Raw genomic sequence first — 20,191 nt, forward strand, 5'->3', positions numbered from 1 at the left:
TATAAACTCATCTTTAGCTGTATAAGAATAATTGGTACCAAAATTTTTCCTTGTAGCTGAAAATCCTTATAACCACCCATTAATTCTCATTATAATTAACTTAAAAATGCAGTGTTACTATTAATGGATGTAATTACATACTGTAGATAACTGTAAACTCTATCATTATACTAATGAAATGTAAAACATTCCCGAAGCAACTTGGTAGCAGCTGAAACATCAGGTTATAACATTTTACCAGTTATTGGAGACTGGCATAATGCTTGTAATATATTTGAGAACCAGTTTGGGACAAAATTCAGGAGATTTTTTTTTTAAACGATTAAATACAGTATGGAAACAGGGGGATAAGAGAATACACCATGCAGAGATTTACCTCAAAATAATACACACACACACACACACAAAAATAATAAAGAATCATTATGAGGCAATCTAAGTGCAACCTAAGTAGTCAAGTGTTTCAGGGTGAGCTGCCAATATACCCTTCCTTAAATAAGCTAACATCAGAGTTTATTTTCATTTTTGTTTTTAAATGGTTTTAAACCCCAACTACCTTCAACATCTGCCTCCTGGTGGGGTACGTGAATGATCCTTTTTAGGAACAGCTCTGGGGGTCTTACCTCTCTTACCTCCTCCCCCTTTTACTCCTCTGGTAGGGTCCCTCTTCAGACCTGGCACAGATCATACATTCACTCTGAGGTATCTGGGCAAACATCACCACCTTCTCTGACTACTTAATTTAAACTCTCCTCCCTCATCACTCTCACTCCATTTAACCTGATTGTTAATTTTTTGAAGTCATTTTATTTTATTCTGTTTTGCTTTAGTTTTTGCTTATTCATTATCTGTCACCTGCACTTGAATGAAAGCCCCCATAATGGCACTGATCATGTTGGTATTTGCTCACCTGAGCATGCTCAGCCTTTAGCACAATGGCTAGAACATACTAGATGTCAGCAAATACTTTTATTTTCATTGAGAATGAATGAATCAATAGGCCATTAGTCTTTCCCCCTTATTACAAATGAGAAAATGATGCCATGACAATGAAAGATCAATTCCTCTACATCTTCGTTCACCCTGTCCACCTTGTTAAGGATTTGATAGTAGAGTTGGTTATCCATCTCCATCCCCAGTCATCAACATCTATGTATTCATTGGTCTGTCCCTAGTAACATTGGATATAATCCAGAGTCTCTAATATATAAATAAAAAATATTAAAAATTTAAGTATGATTCTTGATTCCAAATATTCCTATAATCAGTTCTGTGAAAAAATTTGCTCCTGAATGTAAAGTAAAAGATGTGCATAACTACTGTCTATTTCCTAAATTCCCATTCTTTCTTGATTTGCTTTAATCCACTTGGTTCAATCCAGTCTACTGTCCTGACAGTGTGTTTTCCAGGAACAAAATCAATAGTTATTTTCAATAGTTAAAATAGTTCAAATTCAATAGTTATTTTCAGCCTGTACCTCATTAGACTACTCTGCTCTTTTGGCCAAGTAGACCACTCTTGAAACCTTTCTTCTCTGGGCCTCTAGTTCAGCACCTTCCCTTGGGTTTCATTCTACAATTCTGAACTTATTCCTAGTCTTTTTGCCACCTCCTCTACTCTAACTCTTCCTCGATACAGTAATCAGGCCTTCTTTTCTTCCCTTAATCAAGATGTGAATAATTCACTTATTAAATAACTGTTATGTCTTGACAATGCCTAGAATTTTATCTGCAGGAAAAAATTCCTTGTTGCCTGGTCCTGTCTCCTCACTCACCTCTTTAATATCAGCACTTACGGTCATCCACCCTCAAGATGTGACTTTCCAGTTGAGTAACAATGCAAATAAATATTAATCAAAGATTCTTTTATGAGATCCTATATGATTTTTCAACTACCTGTCTCTCCAAATTCATTTCATGTTCAATTACTCTTTTCCCACACAAGATTCTGCCTTCTCTTTATTTCTCTCCTGACATAGTTAGCTTTTTCTTGATCTTTAAATGTTAGCTTATTGGCTGGGAGTGGTGGCACGTAACTATAGTCCCAGCTACTCAGGCACTACCTGAGGCAAAAGTATCACTTGAGCCCAGGAGTTTGAGGTTGCAGTGAGCTATGATGACCCCACTGCACTCTAGCCCTGGTAACAGAGTGAGAACCTATCTCTAGATAAATAAGTAAATAAATGAATGGCATATTTTTTTTTTATTTGAGGATCTCCTGGCTAACCCAATGAAATTAAACTCCCATATTATTTTCTTTTATAGAGCCTAAAAATGTGTTTTCATACTACTTCAGAGCTCTCTATTTCTTCTAGTGTATCTGTATGATTTAGAAAAATATTTATCTTCCAGAATATGGATTGCAAAATATTATTCTCTTTGTGTGAACAAATGATACTTTTTCCTCCAAGCTGCCATAGCCATACACAATGACACATGGCTTGGCAATGTAGTCAGGTTAGATTTCTTTCTCCGTTTATTTCCTTCCCCCCTCACCCCCCGCCACCTTGCCTGAGCACCTTGTGCAGGACACACTGGTGAAGGCTTGTACCAGTAACTCATTGCACAACATATAAATTTTTTATTTTGGTGTGTGCATTTAGGCTGTTGCCCACAACCCCCACTCTGATAGATCCAGAAAAGCAGGGACCATGTCATTTACATATCTAATTGTGTACCCATAATTCAATATAATCTCTAGCAGAAGGGGGCACCCAATAAACATTGGCTAAATAAATAACTCTATAACATGTGTTTGGGAAAAGCTTGTTTATTTATTTATTTACTACACAGTACACAAGTATACAAAGGTGTTCAGTGTCAGGTAAGAAGATGAGTTCACATATGTATCTGCTAAATTCCCATGTATGAATGAGAGTTTAATAGTTTGTTATCTCCTAGTATCATTGGTTGAGGTACATGCGATTTTTGCTTGTCAGGTGTGTTCAGAAATCACCACTTCTTCCCAGTAGTTCAGAACAAGCACAGGCTCACAATATCTGGCAACCGTGAGGTCACATTTGGTTACTACCTATGTCATAAGTATAAGAGATATTGAAACATTCCAAAATTATTTCTTGGATTGAATTTTATAGCTACAAAGAGAAATTCTTCCAAATGTATGCCCAGGTAAAAAGGGTAGGCTGGGTCATATTGGAAATCTTGTGTCTAAGCATAGTTATCCTGTGAATGCAAAGAAAGCCCCAGCAAAAAGTGACAATTTTTCTGAAATTGTTCACAGGTAATAGAAAAAAGGCTGATTTTTTTCTAAAGATGAGAGAAAATAGCAGGCTAAGGATTTCATAAAAATCAGGAGATGTTTCAATTCCATTTGAAAGTAGAACTTTGCAAAGATCACTGCCACAATGAAGATAAGTTGAGAGTGTTGCCGAGCCCTGTTAATGCAAACAAGTGAGATCATGTTTTTGGTACCTACTAGAAATATCAACTGGTGGCCATTCATCACTCATGGGCTGTGAATATCCATCTTTGTAATCAGGTAAAAATGTGATTTTGATCTAGTTACTTCATATTTTGGAGTCTCAGTCTTTTAATCTGTTGTGTAATGACAAAAATAGCACTTATTTTATTGACATTTATGCAAACCTATGAAAATAGTATCCCATGATGCTTAATTGATTAACCATTTAACAATATTTTACTTTGTTTTCTCCTGATTACTTCTATCTTTCTCCCTGTCTTATCCCCTGATGATTGGTGAGATTCTACAAAAATCAAAGGGAACAATCACTTTTCTTTGCCACTGCTCCTGTCTCCTACACTACAGATAAAACTTTAGCTTTCCTTCCAATTTCCAGGAATTATTTATTCTCATTTTGCAGTCATCCCAAAGAATATTAGTGGGTTACTTTCTATTGTTAGCTTTGGAATTCTGCATACCTTTCTTGATTGTCCTTACCTATGTCCATATACTTGGAATTATATACTCATTAAGCCACCCTTAGTTCTCTTATTTGAGTATTCCATGTCTTTTCGGTCAGGATACCGAGCCACAACCCCGTTTCTGACCTTCATATCCAATGGGAGCGGATTGAACTCTCCTTACCTAATAATGCAGTACAGAGGAGCGATTCTGCAGAAATTAAAAATCGAACATTCCAATTGCATAGATACGAACATTATATAACTCAGAGGCCATATTTTCATATCCAATGGGTCACCCAAGAAGAAGCCAATAATTTTTTTCAAAGAACTAGGTCATCCAATTTCAGAGTAGGAAGCAGAATAAAGTGCATGGGTCAACCCATAGCATCAGAGAAGGTTGAACCATGAGGGAGTCAGCCAACAAGCTAGGCCAAAAAGGAAATAATCACAAAAAGTGAAACAGGAACAATTTCAGAGTGAGATCACAGAAAGATATCATTGCTCTTTATTAGGTTCACATTCTTTGAGTATGGCCATGATGTGATCATTTGTGGTTACAAGGGAGCTGGGTGGTTAGAAGAGACAATCCGAAATGCCTTAACTTTGTATTTCTTACTGCATCCTCCTCTAATTGATCAGGAGGATTTTATAAGGTTTGATTTTAGCGATGAGTTGGTGGGGTGTAGCATGGAGAATTGGTTTAAATATCTTATTTACACATCTCCATCCAGCTATGGAGTACTTAACTTAGGAAACGACCTTGAAGACATCTTCATCATTGTACCACAAGCACATTTCTGAGAGTATTTATAATTCATCACTGAGGAATTTAGTGCTGAGTGTGCCATCCTTGGAGATATTAGCATTAGATAAAAGAGAAGAGAGTGATCATGTGTCAGTATGGTTACAAAGCCATCATTGCTTAAAATTTTCACTGTGATTACAAAATCATCATAATAAGTCTAGAAGAATGAGTTTCTACATTCTTCAATGCCAGAATATTTTCGTGGACAAATTTAGAAATAATATGAGCCTAAATTATATGAATGATACACTATAAAATACTAGTATTCCATCAATTCAACATGGGCCTTTCAGGAACATCCCAAGGCGTGAGAAATATAATGACATGAAGATGCCTGTTCCCACTGCAAACACTGATAAAACTTATAAATAATTCTTTCAGGTTTTCAGAGCAGTCACACGGTGGCCATAACAACTCAGTACAAGATGTCTGTGTTCCTGTAAATGGTCTTCCTGATAAGATAGACAAAATGTTATAGAACAAAATCTCTTTGTTCTTTTTCCCTGGGGAAAAATTATTTTGATGCCATTTTTATCCTATGTAGCAAACTTCAAAATCATTTCAACTCTCTTCTTCTGTCACAGAAAAAGTGGTCATATTAAAATGCGCAGTTTTTTTTTGAGGGAAACACATAATTTGGAAGGGATTTTTGAAAAATATCGGGCTGTTCAGAAAGGTTTTTAAGCCAAACAGAAAAAGTTTCCTTCGACTGTAATTTATTTGATACCTCAATTTATCAAATAAAGAATGTGGCAGGGGGTAAGTTCAAGTGATGATGGAAGATAGTGATGATGGAAGATCGATGGCACTGTTAGCTGAATTTTCTTTTCATTCGTGATCATTAGCAGCACCTGTTTTTAATGTCTGTGAAGTACAATTTGAAAGCAAGTGATGTAGCAGATAGTTCCCTTTGTTTTATGGAGAATGACATTGAAATCAGGAGAGACAATCGCATGTTAAAGGCATACAATCTAAGGACTGTGTCATATAAATCTTTGTATTCCTCAAAGTAGTCATTTCCATGCTCAATAAACATGACAAATTAATGTTTCATTTGAATTGGGTTAGTATTCTATTAGTCCCCCCACAGCACCCTGCCTCCCAAACTAACCATTGTTCTTTAAAGGCAATATAGATGTTGAACTAGGCTAAATCTTTTCTATCTCCAACATTTTTTTAAACCTCAGAGAACTACTTCCTTTATTTATAAAATAACTCACTCTATACACTTTGTCATTTTTTCCTAGAATGCTGCCTAACACCTGGAAATTCATATCTGATCTCTGTGCCCACATGCCCACTACTCTGATTGGAACCTGAAAGATAAATATAATAATGTCTATAATTAAATACCAATGGGAAGAAGGGCATTTCTGAAAGTTTTCAGCAAAGGTCATTGAGAGGGAGAATCCTATCTTGACCAATGCAAAGCGAGAAGAGGTTAGATGAATAAGTTGGGGTGGATTTTGTTGGCATGGAGGTCATTGTTTAATATAAGAAGGCCACTCTTCTCCATTATGGACCTTAAAACCAGCTTGGAAGTAATTTCTTTCGGGAAGGAGTTATGTTTCGTCAAAACCTGTCATGTAATAAGTTCTTCAAATATATACTTAACCAAAAATTAAAAGCAACAGTGACGAATGATTAGCAAGCCATTTCAAATTCTTGGCAGAAGAATGGCTAGTTATATGTGGTGTTTTTAGACAGTTTACTTGATAATACAGATTTCCAGAGATTGAAGAGGGAGAAGATTAGTAACATAGAGACTATCCAGTAGACTATAGCAATAACTTATGTGAACAATAATTGTCACTTCTCCCAAATGGTGAATCAAGCCTAACAAACAAGATCAACTTCTTGCACATTGCTTTTTCCAGCCACCTTTCTTGACCTTTTCTGTTTTCTAATGCCAAATGACAGTTTCCTCACACTTCATCCCTCCCTGTACATACTGTCAAATATAGTAGGTCACAACATCTCATTATCTCCATGTGTTAAATCTTTCTCCAGTTAACTCTGTGCAAACAAAATCTGGGACTTTTTCTACAGTTTTATTTCCAATTGCACTTATCACCAACCTATGTGCAGTGTAGATGCTCAATAAATAGATGTTTATATTCTTAATATGACCCCATTGAAAAGAAGGAAAGCAAATTAGATTTGACTATATCCCTCCACTTCTTAAAAATTCTCAGTTTGTCTATTGATTCCAATAGTGGTGTCTACTGAGTCAAATAGTGATGCTCAAATTTTATTTTACATAAATGTATATATCTAGAAAGATGTAATTGGCTTTTCAGTGTAAAAAATCATAATTAATTTATTTGAGAAATCTTGGGATAAACAACAACAAAAAGGTTTTTATTTCAATAAGATTTCTAAGAGGTTTTATTTTGCAGATGTAGATCATGACCTCTAAAAGGGATTTGAATAGCCTAGAGATTTCACCAAATGTAAAATATATTAGAAAATCTAAACCTTTCACTCAAAATACTTTTCAGAATAATATAGATTCCTGTCATTTAGAATAACACAATTCCATAGGCTGGTGTTCCCATCTTAGTCTATGTTCCTTAGAACATATGAATTTTCGTAGTCAGAACATCATCTATTCTCATTGCAATGCTTCCTCCTCTTCATGAAACACCAAGTCCAAAGAATGTGTTATATACCATTTTTCCTAAGCACACTTCATCTTATTTATTTTAGTATTATTTATGCATCCATTTAGTTATTAGGCCTCAAGTGCAAAGAGTTGAGCCATTCTTTTTTCTCACGTGCAAAAATAAATATTCTTGATAAGTATTCTTGTAAAATGTATATTTCTGTGGATGTGTTTTTTAAATTAATACAGTTGTTATTGGGGCATAAGTTTCATTCTTTATTTTACATTCTTTCACTTGACAATGTTTTCAAAATGGATGCATGTTGGCCTGTGTGCATTTATTTTATTACTTCTAAATCCCCCGTCGTAGACCTTAGTGTTTATTAGGTGGATATAATATCCGTTTTCCCAGTGTAGACTCATTCAGTGCTTCTAGAACCACACTTAAAAAAAAAGGCACAGTGTAATGAGTAACATTGGCTATATTCACTTTTAAGTCTGTGCAAGGGTTTCTCTGGGATTTACTCCACAATGCGACATCACTGGATTTAAAGAGAGATGCAGTGTATGAATCTTCTCATTTTTAAAATTTTCACCAACACTTGGATCATGGATTTAAAATGATAGACTTTCTTTTGTCTTCATCTTAAAGGAATGTGCCTTATAATTCCTATTAATTATTTTGTTTGCTATGCAATTTAGGTAGATTGCCCTTTATCAATTTAAAGATGTTCTCATCTATGCTTATTGCTTAGTTTTCTTATCTTAGCTAGTTCATGAACTCTACCAGATGTTTTTTCAATACATCTATTGAAATGTTCATATGATATTTTTGTTTTTCATTGTCAGTTAACTATTATGTAAGATTATCTTTATATTACTAGTATGAATCATATCAAAACAAAAAGTATTACTTAATACTACACTATTAGATTCAATTGATGTTTTTATAAAAACAAAAAATGGATCTGCAATTTTCTGTTCTTACTTTATCCCTGCCAAGTTTTAGCATTTTCTAGCCATTTTGGGTCTTCATGTCCTCCTATTTTTCACTTGTGATATTATCTTTGTCTATATATCCCATATCTGACCATAATGATCAATTGTTTTCTTAACTTTCTCTATATGGCACAGCTCAATAGATATGTTCCTATCCCTGAACTCATTAAGCATTAATTATTTTGATTCAGTGTTCTTATAGCAATTTGAAAGTACTAAAACATGTGTGTGTGTTTGTGTGTGTGTGTATAAACACAATGCAATGATTTGTAAAACAAAGACCTGTGTCAAGCTACTGTAGAAGAATGTAAGCTCTCAAGGAGAGTGATTGAGTTTTTCTGTCTTTGTCCAAGCCCAGTACACCTTGCACAAGGCTCATAGCAAAATGAGGGCAAAATAAATTTAGATTCATTCTTTTAAATTAGCTTTTTATATAAGAATTTCTTATACTTATTTTGCATAAGACTTTTCCCTCCAGCCTGATATTGCTTCAATCCCATGCACCCAGCATTTCTTAAGTGCCAACCCCCTAAACTTCCAGAAAGCCAGGTGAACTTTATCAGTAAGTGTCAATAAACAAACAAACAAAAGATTTGTTTGAGGGTGTTTTGTAATGATATTTTTTTTTATCATACCTGAACCACAAAGACCAAATATTTCTTCTTTTGAGAATTAATATTCAGTCCAAAGAGAAAATATATACCTCAGGAGTGCTTCCTAGACAACATATTATGTTTACATATAAAGCTATGTGTGCTTTTTCCTACTTTTAGGTAAGTATAGATAAATGTTTCAGTATATATGTCCTCATTTCCATTAAGAAACATTTCCAGTAAGTAAATCCATCATACCCCAGCCAAGAATGAACTAAATCACTGAAGTGGAGCCTCTACTTTTTTTTTTTTTTTCAATTTATAGAAAGCTAAAAAATATAAAGTTCGAAGTCCGGCCAGACCTTTTTTTCTTGAGATTTATCAGGTCTCTTGTGAACTTTATTGACTCAAGTATCTATATATAGAAGAATCAACATGTAGTAATGTTTTCTGGGTGCTCCCTGTAATGCTTAATTTTGCATGTCAACTTGACTAGGCCATGGAGTGTCCAAATTAAACCTTATCTCTGGGTAGGTCTGTGAGGGTATTTCCAGAGGAGGTTATCATTTGAAGCAGTAGACTCAGTAAAGTAGATTGCCCTCTCCAATGTAGGTGAGTATCATCTAATCCATTGAGGGCCTATATAGGAGGGAGAAATTTGTCCCCCTTTTCTTCTAAACTGAACTATCTCAACTCATCTTCTCCTGTGCTCACACTGGGATTACACTATTGTCTCCCCTGATCCTCAGGCCTTTGGACTCAGACTGAACTACAACATGGGCTTTCCTGGGGCTCTAGCTGGCAGACAACAGATCATAGGATTGCTCATCCTTCATAATCTCATGAGGCACTTCCTCATCATAAATCTCTCTATATAGCCATCTCTCCTATTGTTTCTGTGTCTCTGAAGAATCCTGACTACCATAGTTCCTTATATACACCATGTAGGAATTCCTAAAGGACTCTGATTTCCACCATCATTTTCTGCATCGTTTGATTACAAAAGTTAGGATGTCAGCCTTTGATAAACAAATCTATTTCCTGACTTCTCAATTTTGTAAATGGCCCCACCAATCACATAGTTGTTCAAACCAAAAACTCCAGGAGTTAATATTAAATTCCATCTTTCCTTCATTTTGCATATCCAATGCAACTGTCATTATCACCAATTTTATATCCAAAACATATCTTGGTTCTATCTATTTCTTCTATCTCTATTAACACTCCACCAAGTCAAGATAATCTCTTCCTTGGGCTATGGCAACAACCTCATATCTGGGTTTCTCACTTTCATTCTTGTCCCCTACAATCTTATTTTCATACATGGACTAGAGTGATTATTTCAAAACTATAAGGCAGATCATATCATCCCTCAGCTTTTGGATCCTTGCAATTTCCTCCTCTTTCACATAAAGTGGATATAAGTTCCTTATCTTGATTGGCAAGAACCTGGATAAAATGGTTTCTGCCTAGCTCTCTGCATCCACTGTGTCTTTTCCCCCCTTATCCATGATGAGTTGGACTCATTTTCATTTCTTGTATATGCCATTGGTTTAGTACAGGAGAACATTAACACAAATATTCCCAAACACTTTGTTATGGTTTGCTCTTATTAAGACAAGTTCACATGGCAACTTAAATATCACCCTGTCCACTCTAAGAATTTAGTTTCCCATCCATTTCATACTGATTTGTTTTTTTCTTATTTCTACTAATCTACATTTCTTCTACACTACCATGTCTTTGAAAAAATAGAATTCTTCTGTCCTATTCAATGTTATATTCCCAACACTTAAATTCATGGAAATACTTGGTACATATTTGCTCAGTAAATAAGGATACTGGAAGTTTAGTCATGTGGAGAACTTGTTAGGATAAGAAACATTGGTGGCAAAGTCCATTGAGACATCCTTTCAGCATGATCTTTCCTATTCCAGTGCCTGGATCTTAGCCTGGCATTATCTTCTGATGCTTCTGACACAGTGTGCTCCCCCAAGACTCATTCTAACACAGCCCCTAGTAAGATACTATGCCTTGGCAGGCTTAGATAGATATTCTTTCTCTGCACTTTCAAAACACTGTCTGCTTAGCTCTTCTACAGCATAACCAAATCCAATGTTTTATCATTTATTTCCTTTTATAATTTATCCAATGTAATAATTTACTCCATGTCTTTGAGTGGCAAGAGACATGTGTTGGTCATATCTCTTTTTTTTTCCTGTTATTAGTATAGTATCTAGAACATATTTTGTAGAAAAAAAGTTTTGTTTGAAAGGTCTTTTTTTTTCAGTTTATTGGAAATATTGTTATTTATAGCTCGAACACTGAGCCAAAAACATCCATTCACATACTCAACAATCAGACTTGACAAATATGAAATAGCTACGAACCTTTAGAAGTTGAGTTAAACAAAACCTAAAAAAAAAAAAATTGTAGACAAAATCATAATCAAGGTAAAGTATACATTGGGGAAAGGAAGTGATCCCAATGATTCCTAAATTGTCATGTTTAATCTTAGACCATAGTTGTTAAAAATCTTTCTCATATTTGTGAAGAGTCATAGAATGGCCTTGGAGATATTTTCATATACAGAGGAAATCTCAATAAATTAAAATTTGCTTTTAGTGACCTCTCATTTGGTTTTCTGGTCCTGGCCTCTGAGTTCATTGAAGCCATTGCTTTCTGCAGTCTTTCTCTTCAGACAGCATCTGGTGATATTCCTCCTAGCAACCCTCTTCTGTGATCTGTGAATAATAATAGAGATATGTATTATCTATTAGTAGAGATAATTGCAAGAGATATCTATTATCTATTAGTAGAGATAATTAGGAGAGATAAATGCAATACTTGCATTCAAGGTGTGAATTAGATGGAGTCAGGTAACTCAAGTTGGGCGAAAATTACCCAAAGGCACCATTTTCTCCAGCAAATGCCTACTGACCTTGAGACCTAGATGAAACTTCCATAAACAAAGGAAGGGGGAGAATTACATGCACAACCACAATGTTACAACCCAGGAAATGATCCAGAAAACCAGAGTTCCATTCCTGCTTATCTCACTTATTAGATGTGTAATTTAACCCTGAAAATTTCTTATGAAGTCTCTGAATCTCATTTTTCTCATCCAGAAACATTCCACAATTTAGGCAAACCTAGAATTCTCCCCTGAGCACCCAATTTCTGGATGTCTCTCAATGTCCCAAATGTTCCATTCATCCTGAAATATAGTGCTTTTTACAATTTTCCTTTTTAGATACTTGAAAATTTGTGATTTTTGTTGTACTCATTCTTCAGTCTCATCTTTTTTGAAAATTTCTCTGTGATGCCTTCTTTTTTTTTTTTTTTTTTTTCTTTTTTGAGATAGAGTCTCACTCTGTTGCCCAGGCTAGAGTGAGTGCCGTGGCATCAGCCTGGCTCACAGCAAGCTCAAACTCCTGGGCTCAAACAATCCTTCTGCCTCAGCCTCCCGAGTAGCTGGGACTACAGGCATGCCATGCCCAGCTAATTTTTTCTATGTATGTTTTTAGTTGGCTGATTAATTTCTTTCTATTTTTAGTAGAGACAGGGTCTCGCTCTTGCTCAGGCTGGTTTCGAACTCCTGACCTTGAGTGATCCCCAATCTCCCCCACCCCGCCTTGGCCTCCCAGAGTGCTAAGATTATAGGTGTGAGCCACTGCATCTAGCCTGTGATGCTTTCTTGAATCTCCCCATTTGGAGTCACTTACTTTCTCTTCATAGTTATATATGACTTAGAACCTCTTTGTTATCATTACAAGCTTCTCATTATAACCACAGAGAGAATTCTTTAGTTGAAAGCTAAGAGGCTTTGACGTCACACCAATGTAAGAATAAACCCACATTCGAATGCTATCTAACGATAGGCAAAGAATGTTTTGACAATGAGTTTAGATGAGATTGATTGACACCATTGAGAAAGTAAAGGAAATAAGTTTGGGGATGCTGCCATATTTACTTTTTTTTTTCATGTCAAATGTTGCCTAATTCCTGTGCTGACAAATGCTCAATAAACATAGTAGACAAAATACTTGTCCCTCAGATAATCCAACAAGTCAGAGAACTTTTTAATTTTATGTCCCTCGTAAGACTAGAACTGTGCCCAAAAGACTAGGATAGAGTATCTTAAATATTAAGAGTATCCATGTAATGCATAAAAGTGTATTGACTAAGAAGGAAATGATAAAAATAAATGTCTATTTTAATAGTAGACATAGAAGATATTATCTTTTACCATTATCATAAAAAGCAATAACTATAAAACCAAATAATATATTCAAAACTATTAGGCTAAATGAGTAACAGAGTAAAAAAAACTTTGTATAGCAAATAAAATAGTATTGAAATTGAAGGAAAATAAATATGGGAAAAAAAGTATTCCTTGGAAAATGCTAAATATATTCCACAATGATTTTCTCCTTATTGGAATTTCTTAACACAGAGAAATGATAAATGATTGAGGTGATAAATACCCTAATTGTCCTGATTTGATTAACTCACATTGTATACCTATATCAAAACATCATATGTGCCTTATAAATATATACAACTATATGTATCCATAAGAATTAAAAAATTTAAAAAATACAATGATATAAAAAAATCTAAATTCAGCTTCACAAGGGACATATTTGATTTTAATCCCAGATATTATGAGCCATTATTCTGTTCACAATTAGAAACCTGCATTTAAAACCCTTACCCTCATTCCAATTTCTTTCAAACTCAGGATTAGATTCAGGAAAACAGAGAGACACAATTCCAGGTTTTTTCATAGTATGTGAGATTGTGAGATGAAAAATTACAAATATAAATTATCCCCAGTACCTTAATTGTATGCATGTGTGTATGTGCATATATATAAGAATATATATATTCTTTTCAATGTTGATATTCATGTTAAAATTGTGCATTTATAGAGCTTTTATAGTGATGCCCACTGTTACCTTGTCTTTTTGACTGACAATGATAGGATTTCAGTCATGCTCAGCCTTTCCGACAGTGCCAGTGATGGGATTTTTTGAAATCTTATTACTGGTTGCACTGCCCTGATCTCAGATGGAACTTTCAATCAAAAAGGCAATCAGAAGGTTATACATTCGTGAGATTCCCTGCAAAGCCAGCGATCGCATAATACAACTTGTTGGAAGGGTCTACTTGCCTCTAGTCTTTATGTGGCTATAAAGAGTAATTGGCTACTTAGCTCTCAGCACTCGCTTTTCCTTCTCCAAAATACGGCATAGCCCAGAACTGTGTTGAGTCTCAGTGTGGAATCCGGCTGCTCCTAGGAGATTTCTAAGTCTCATGCAGAGACTTGTCTTACTTTAAGCATCTGATTAAGCAAACTCTCCCAAAGACACATTTGTCTTTTTCTAAGCTTCCTGGCTTTACTGGTGATGCTAGTGAATCCCAGTTTTCTTTTTCTTTATACATACACATATGCTTACCCACACATTTTTTTCCAAAACATTTTCACTGTGAAGCTTATATCCTACAAATCATAATTCTGTGTGGCAAGGTGAACACACGAATTTAATTTATAGCAAATTTTAATCATCCTATTGTAAACTTTTAAAAACGTATTATAAATGTACTCATAAAATTATTGGAAGGAATGCACTCCTATGTTATACATATATTATGCACATACAAATGTTCAAGAGATATTTTTGTAATATGAGTTGATCAAATAATAGACAGAGTAGGGGCTGTATTGATCCCATATGGTGTTCAATCACCCAGGGAGGCATCAGTTCCCCAGATAGGAATCTTGAATTGTGAGGCAGGCCAGGGGAAAAATTTTGTCACTTCACTTCAACTTAACTGTTCTCAGTTAGGCAGAGATACCTTGTCTCCGCCATGTCAATATTGATGGGACAGAAAACAGTGCCCAGAGGTAAAAACAGTCACTTTAATAAAATGTTACCTATCAGGTTGAGTATGAAATAATTAACTCCTAAAAAAGACTGGGAACACCCTTGACCTCTTTTGGTTAAGGAAATCCTGGCAAGTCTGCTGCTAAAGTAAAATCTTAAGCCAAACTCTGTGTGTGTGTGTGTGTGTGTGAGTTCCTCAGATTTTTAGTTAAATTTGGGAATCTCTAAAAGTATAGTTCAGTGCAATTAACAAACAAAGTGTTATTCACTTGATTCCACATTTTAAAACCTGAAATGAGCTTTTAAGCACAAAATGCTAGCATGACGGTGGCAAAGAAAATTAGAGAGAGATCCATGCTTTCATTATCTTTTCCTTGGGTAAAGGGAATTTTGAGGCAGGATTTTGGAAACTAGTCCATCAGACATTATCTCCTGCCCACAAAAACCACCATATGAAGATTATCTTATTGATTGCCAATAACGGAGAATATAGATTTTATATTCCTGAAAAAAATGGTATAATCTTTTTGTTAGACATATTTGTGTGCCTGTAATCTATGGGCACTTCACTGCAAAGCATACTAGAGATGAGTCTGATGTGCCAGACATAAGTATAAAACAAATTCTCACCTTGGTTTAGAATGTGTATGATAGTAGGAATATTACTATTGATTATTACTACAACTATTATTAATAATTTATATGCATCATGTATTTGTCTTAGACACTGTGCCAAGTCCTGGTATATTTAAAAAATCACTTTGGACCATCCCTTTGACCTCAAGAAAAAGTGTTTAATAGTCATAGTGATAAGTATAAAAGATGAACTATTCCCAGGCAACAGAAGCTCAATAAAAAGTTGATTAAGCCACTGGATAACTATAAATTCTTAGACTATTCAAACATTTTGTTTCTGTCACAGTGGAAGTAACCTCTGCAAGTTGGTGCCTCAGTCTTTGAGCCAAAACCATGCTCTTTTTAGTAGCCCTAAGCCAATGACTGAGATGGCAGAGAACCATAGCCTGACTATTTTGCCCAATGGCATAATGCTCAAATGGACACTTTTCCACTCCAGAATCCACTGTTGGGCAGGAGAAGATTTTGCCAGGGTCTGCATTGCAGTCTATGATTCTCTTACCAAATCCTGATTCCTGATCCCTTTATTTTTATGAGTTTTAGGTCTGCAAACTTGTCTGTAGCCTTTCCCTGCTCAATGTGTCTGCTTCTAGAAGGACCCAAATGACACAACTGGACTAGCCTTGAGGTGCTCCATGTTCCTTTTACATCCCTGCTGGTATCCTGGTATGTGATATTTGGCAAGTCATTTCTGTTCTCTGGCTCTTTATAATAAAGACTCTTACAAACAAAAGTGACCCTTGGGATGATTTGCTTGAACATTTTGGAATTTTAATTAGTGTTGACTATTCTGTTAATAGATCTTCAACTGACTGAAAAAAAATTGATGACAACAGAGGTATTTATAAAAATATATTTCACAAAGTAGGAAACAATACAGGAGTTTCTCTGAATACAATACATGGAATAAATAAACAATATTGCATTAAAGCAAAGTAGAAAATTAAAATGATCTGCATGTAATACTTGAGTTTTATCATACATTTTCTACTCCTAAATGGCAGGTTTGCATTACAAACTAAATATGCCCACATCTTCTAGTGCTGTTCTTTTGTTTGGAGTCTAAGACATTCTGTGCATTACCATGAAGATCAGGGTGAGAAGTACTAAAAACATAAGCAATGAAATTATGTACAAATCAGTTCCTGCTCTAAAACAGTGGGGGTAACTTGAAGCATGTTTCTTGGGCAGGGAATCAGGTAGGTATCTAAAAGTCTAAAGTTTAAATATTCACAGGAATCAATATACTTTCAGATGTTTGTGCTTGTAGTAAAAACACCGAATACGAGGATTATGAACAAAATAGAAAACAGTCCAAAAGTTTCTCTGGGAAAATGCTATTCCTGCCATCCCCAGTTACAATAACACTTTCTACTCTAAAGAGGCTATTCGCTCTCCTTTTGATAATATTGCCTGCCATACTCATCTCATCAAAATGTACATGTATTAAACATTCATTGTATATATTTATATAAAACAATCTAAAGGATTATTAATGGATATAATTTAGGTTCTTTTCCCCCATATATTCCCTTAATCTATAGATTACCAACCTTAATAAATAAAAGCATTAATGGACATCAATAAAATATTTATTTCGAGGATTAAACAAATAAATTCACGCGCTAGCAATAAAACCATCTGTCTCTTATGTAGTCCACTGTGTGATACAGTTTTATCTTTGTGTCCTTGTGGAAGAAGATGAAGCGGAGGGAAGAGGAGTCCTGCTTCTAGCAAACACGCGTGTTTGAATGGGATTTCTCTCCTCCCACCACTGAGTTGGCAAGCCCCACCCTGGAATGGATTAGGAACATGTGAATATTTTAAGGCTCGACACAATATTTAAAGATGCTATTCAGTCTCTGGTGAGTGGGGCCAACAATTATGTACAATGTGTGGTCACCGTACCGTATAATCTAAGAGGCCTCTCAAAACTCCAAAAAGTTACAGTGTACAGCAGACCAAGTATTGCTTTATCATTTGTAGCGGGATCCTTATTGGTGAAGGGGAAAAAACCATTTGCATTCATAAAAATCCTTGCAGAAGACATATATCAGCAGCAGATTCCTTGCAGGTCCTTTTTATTTTTTTATTTATTTTTCCTAAGAAAGCACCTTTTAATTTTGATTTTTTCCTCTTTTTAAAAACCATTTCTCTAAGGATTAGCCAGGATCCCAATCTTTGTCTGTGGTGGTCAGGTAAATATCAAATATCCAAAGACTTCTAGACACTCCACATACTTAATTCACACTCCACAAGATTTATAACCTCCTAACATATATTTTTTATTTTAAATTATCATTATTTTTTGGTTCAACATTAAAATGTGGTTGAGTTTATAGATGATTGGTGCTAAACTTGCCTCTAAAACAAATAGCCACATTGGTTGTATCTAAGGGGAGTGACCCTAGAATATTACAGAATGCTCAGTTCCAGTGATTCATTTATAATCCACTGTCAAGTTTCTTTGTCACTTTCACCAACAGAGTAGAGTTCGCCCAGTCTCTTAAAACGGGGACCCCAGTCACTGAGGTAGTCAAAATTCTGGTCTGAGTCTGATGTGGTGGACTCCAAAGAGCTGAGGGAGCCAGCCACAGACCCTCGCCCTTCATAGCCATATATCTGAATGGAGTCATATGGCGGGGCCGTGGGGTCATTATCTGCCTCGTGAAGCCTGACATTTATAAATTCATCGACATCAACACCATTCGGAACTGGAGCAAGCCCTTGCCTTGGCATAAACTGCAAATCTGGTTTAATATCCTTACGGGGTAAAAATCCATTAATTCCATCTGGGTTTTGTAACGTTGCAATGTCAAAAGCCTCTGTGTCCTCCTCCCCTCCTCCTTCGTCATCGTAGCGAATGATGTTTTCTCGAACATCTTCATCATCTTTGATAATTAATGGCTCGTTTTTATGCCGCCGCAGAGTTACAAACAGCACCACAATGACTGTAGGAAAAATATTAAATAGCAGTTAGCCAAACGCGCATGTCATTTCACAAGAAATACACCATATATGTTAAGAGACAGGGGCATTTAAAACAAAAATGTATGAGCATCATACAGCTTTAATAATATTTACTAGGGAATTAAGCTAAACACCTTTCCAAAAGATGAGCACTGAATTTTGAGTAAATATGATTCCAGATTACTTCTGTTTATTAAATGGTGATGGAGCTGGGTAAAATAATCAGATTGCATTTATTCATGGTAAAAGTTACATTTTACGCTGTTATGATAGCTAGAGTGAATAGCACAAAATAGAAAATAGCACAGATAGTATGACTAACTTGCTGTGTGACTTGGGCAACCCTTTAATATATTTTGGTTCCAAGTCTCCCTTATCCAAAGAAAAAGGAGCAAACTAGGTCATATCTAGTATATTTTGTGTTTTAACAGTTCTTCAAGACACTCTCCAATCAAATAATGTTCTTTCACAGAAGAAGTGAATGCCAAAGTTGCATGTCTTGGAGGACGCTGGAATGCCTCAATCTGGGAAGGGATGCCTAAAGATGGGGAATAGGAAAGGAATACATACTTAGCTAGCTAGATCAGCCAGATCAAACGTGGGCTAGTGAAGCAAAATATGTCAGCACAGTGATGCTCAAATTCAAGGCATTGGGTGAGCAAGACAGATGTAACTGGGAAAACAGTAACTGACACCATCTTTACTTTAAGGTTTTTGATGTCTTAAGGGCAGGATAAGATATAACTCTTCTTTTTTGTATTTTTCTACTGTCTATTCTTGGTTTTATAATGGGACTTTTGAATGAAAAGGTTATAGATGCTTCCCTTAATGTGCAATCTTCATTTTAATTTGATGTTAATATCAAGAAAAATATCTGAGGAACCCAATATTATTTTGAAGAAAATGCAGCTTTTGTTGGCTTGTTTGTTTTCTTTTTATCTCACCAAACTTTGTGATCTGATGAATTTAACAGCTCAGCCTAGACATTGTTTAGGTAAACCATTATTGTGGGAATAGGAGGACACCCAGTTGCAGTAAACTAGTGTGTCTCAGATCTAGGGATCTTCTTATATAATAGGTGCTGTAGTGACTACATAAGGGCAATTCCCCACTGCCACCACCATTATGTTTTGTCCATATTTTTACTGCTGATGGGATTGAAAAGGGCACAAAAGTCCTCCCCAGTTGGATATTTACTGTCACAACCCTTTTTCTCTTCACCTCTTCTTAGTGATCTCTAGACACGGAGAAGGAAAGGAAGTCCCTCTTCCTCAAAAGAATGCTGAAACCTGGCCAGGTAAGAGTTTGCTGTCCTTACTTATAGTCATTTATGAACCAGAAAAAAAAATGGCGACCATTAGGCAATGAAGGAAATACATACCTAGCAGCAAAATGATGCATGCTAATATGGCAATTAAGGCGCCCATACTGAGTCCAATGGGAAGGACATAAGCTTCAACATTACAAGACTGGACAACACCATCATTGCTGCAGCCACAGACACGGATGGTTAGGGTGCTGGTGCTGCTCAGCGGAGGATTTCCACTATCACTGATTACAATTGGTAAAAGATAGACTTCTTGCTTCTGGCGGTTGAATCCATTATGCTTTGCCAAAATGCTGAGAGAATTATCTGGAAGAAGTGAAGGTTACAATCATTTGCATCATTTCGAAATGGCTGCCCAAACAACACTTGTTTTCCTAGTTCATAAATCTACACTGGACCATTCAGGCTATCTCCCCACTCCCCTCTTCCCACTTTTTCAATTGGCATGGACCAAAACATCCACACCATAACAAGTTGAACA

General features: G+C 35.7%; 1 protein-coding gene across 2 annotated transcripts in view; it reads right to left on the reverse strand.

The window, feature by feature from the left end:
* Nucleotides 1-2,537: 2,537 nt before the first annotated feature.
* CDH8 (cadherin 8) overlaps nt 2,538-20,191 on the reverse strand; it is a 359,018-nt gene continuing 341,364 nt past the window's right edge. The window contains exons 11-13 of one of the 2 annotated variants that reach the window (XM_012781565.2): nt 19,765-20,016; nt 18,182-18,364; nt 2,538-11,630 (exon numbers count right to left, since the gene is read on the reverse strand). In XM_012781565.2, coding sequence (XP_012637019.1) covers nt 11,584-11,630; nt 18,182-18,364; nt 19,765-20,016 — 482 coding nt within the window. In that variant the 3' untranslated portion in view covers nt 2,538-11,583. Of the gene's footprint in view, nt 11,631-13,245; nt 18,365-19,764; nt 20,017-20,191 lie in introns of those variants that run through there. The other variant, XM_012781533.2, reaches the window with a different exon arrangement.

The sequence above is a fragment of the Microcebus murinus genome, chromosome 20 (assembly GCF_040939455.1).
Source record: "Microcebus murinus isolate Inina chromosome 20, M.murinus_Inina_mat1.0, whole genome shotgun sequence".
Lineage (NCBI taxonomy): Eukaryota > Metazoa > Chordata > Mammalia > Primates > Cheirogaleidae > Microcebus > Microcebus murinus.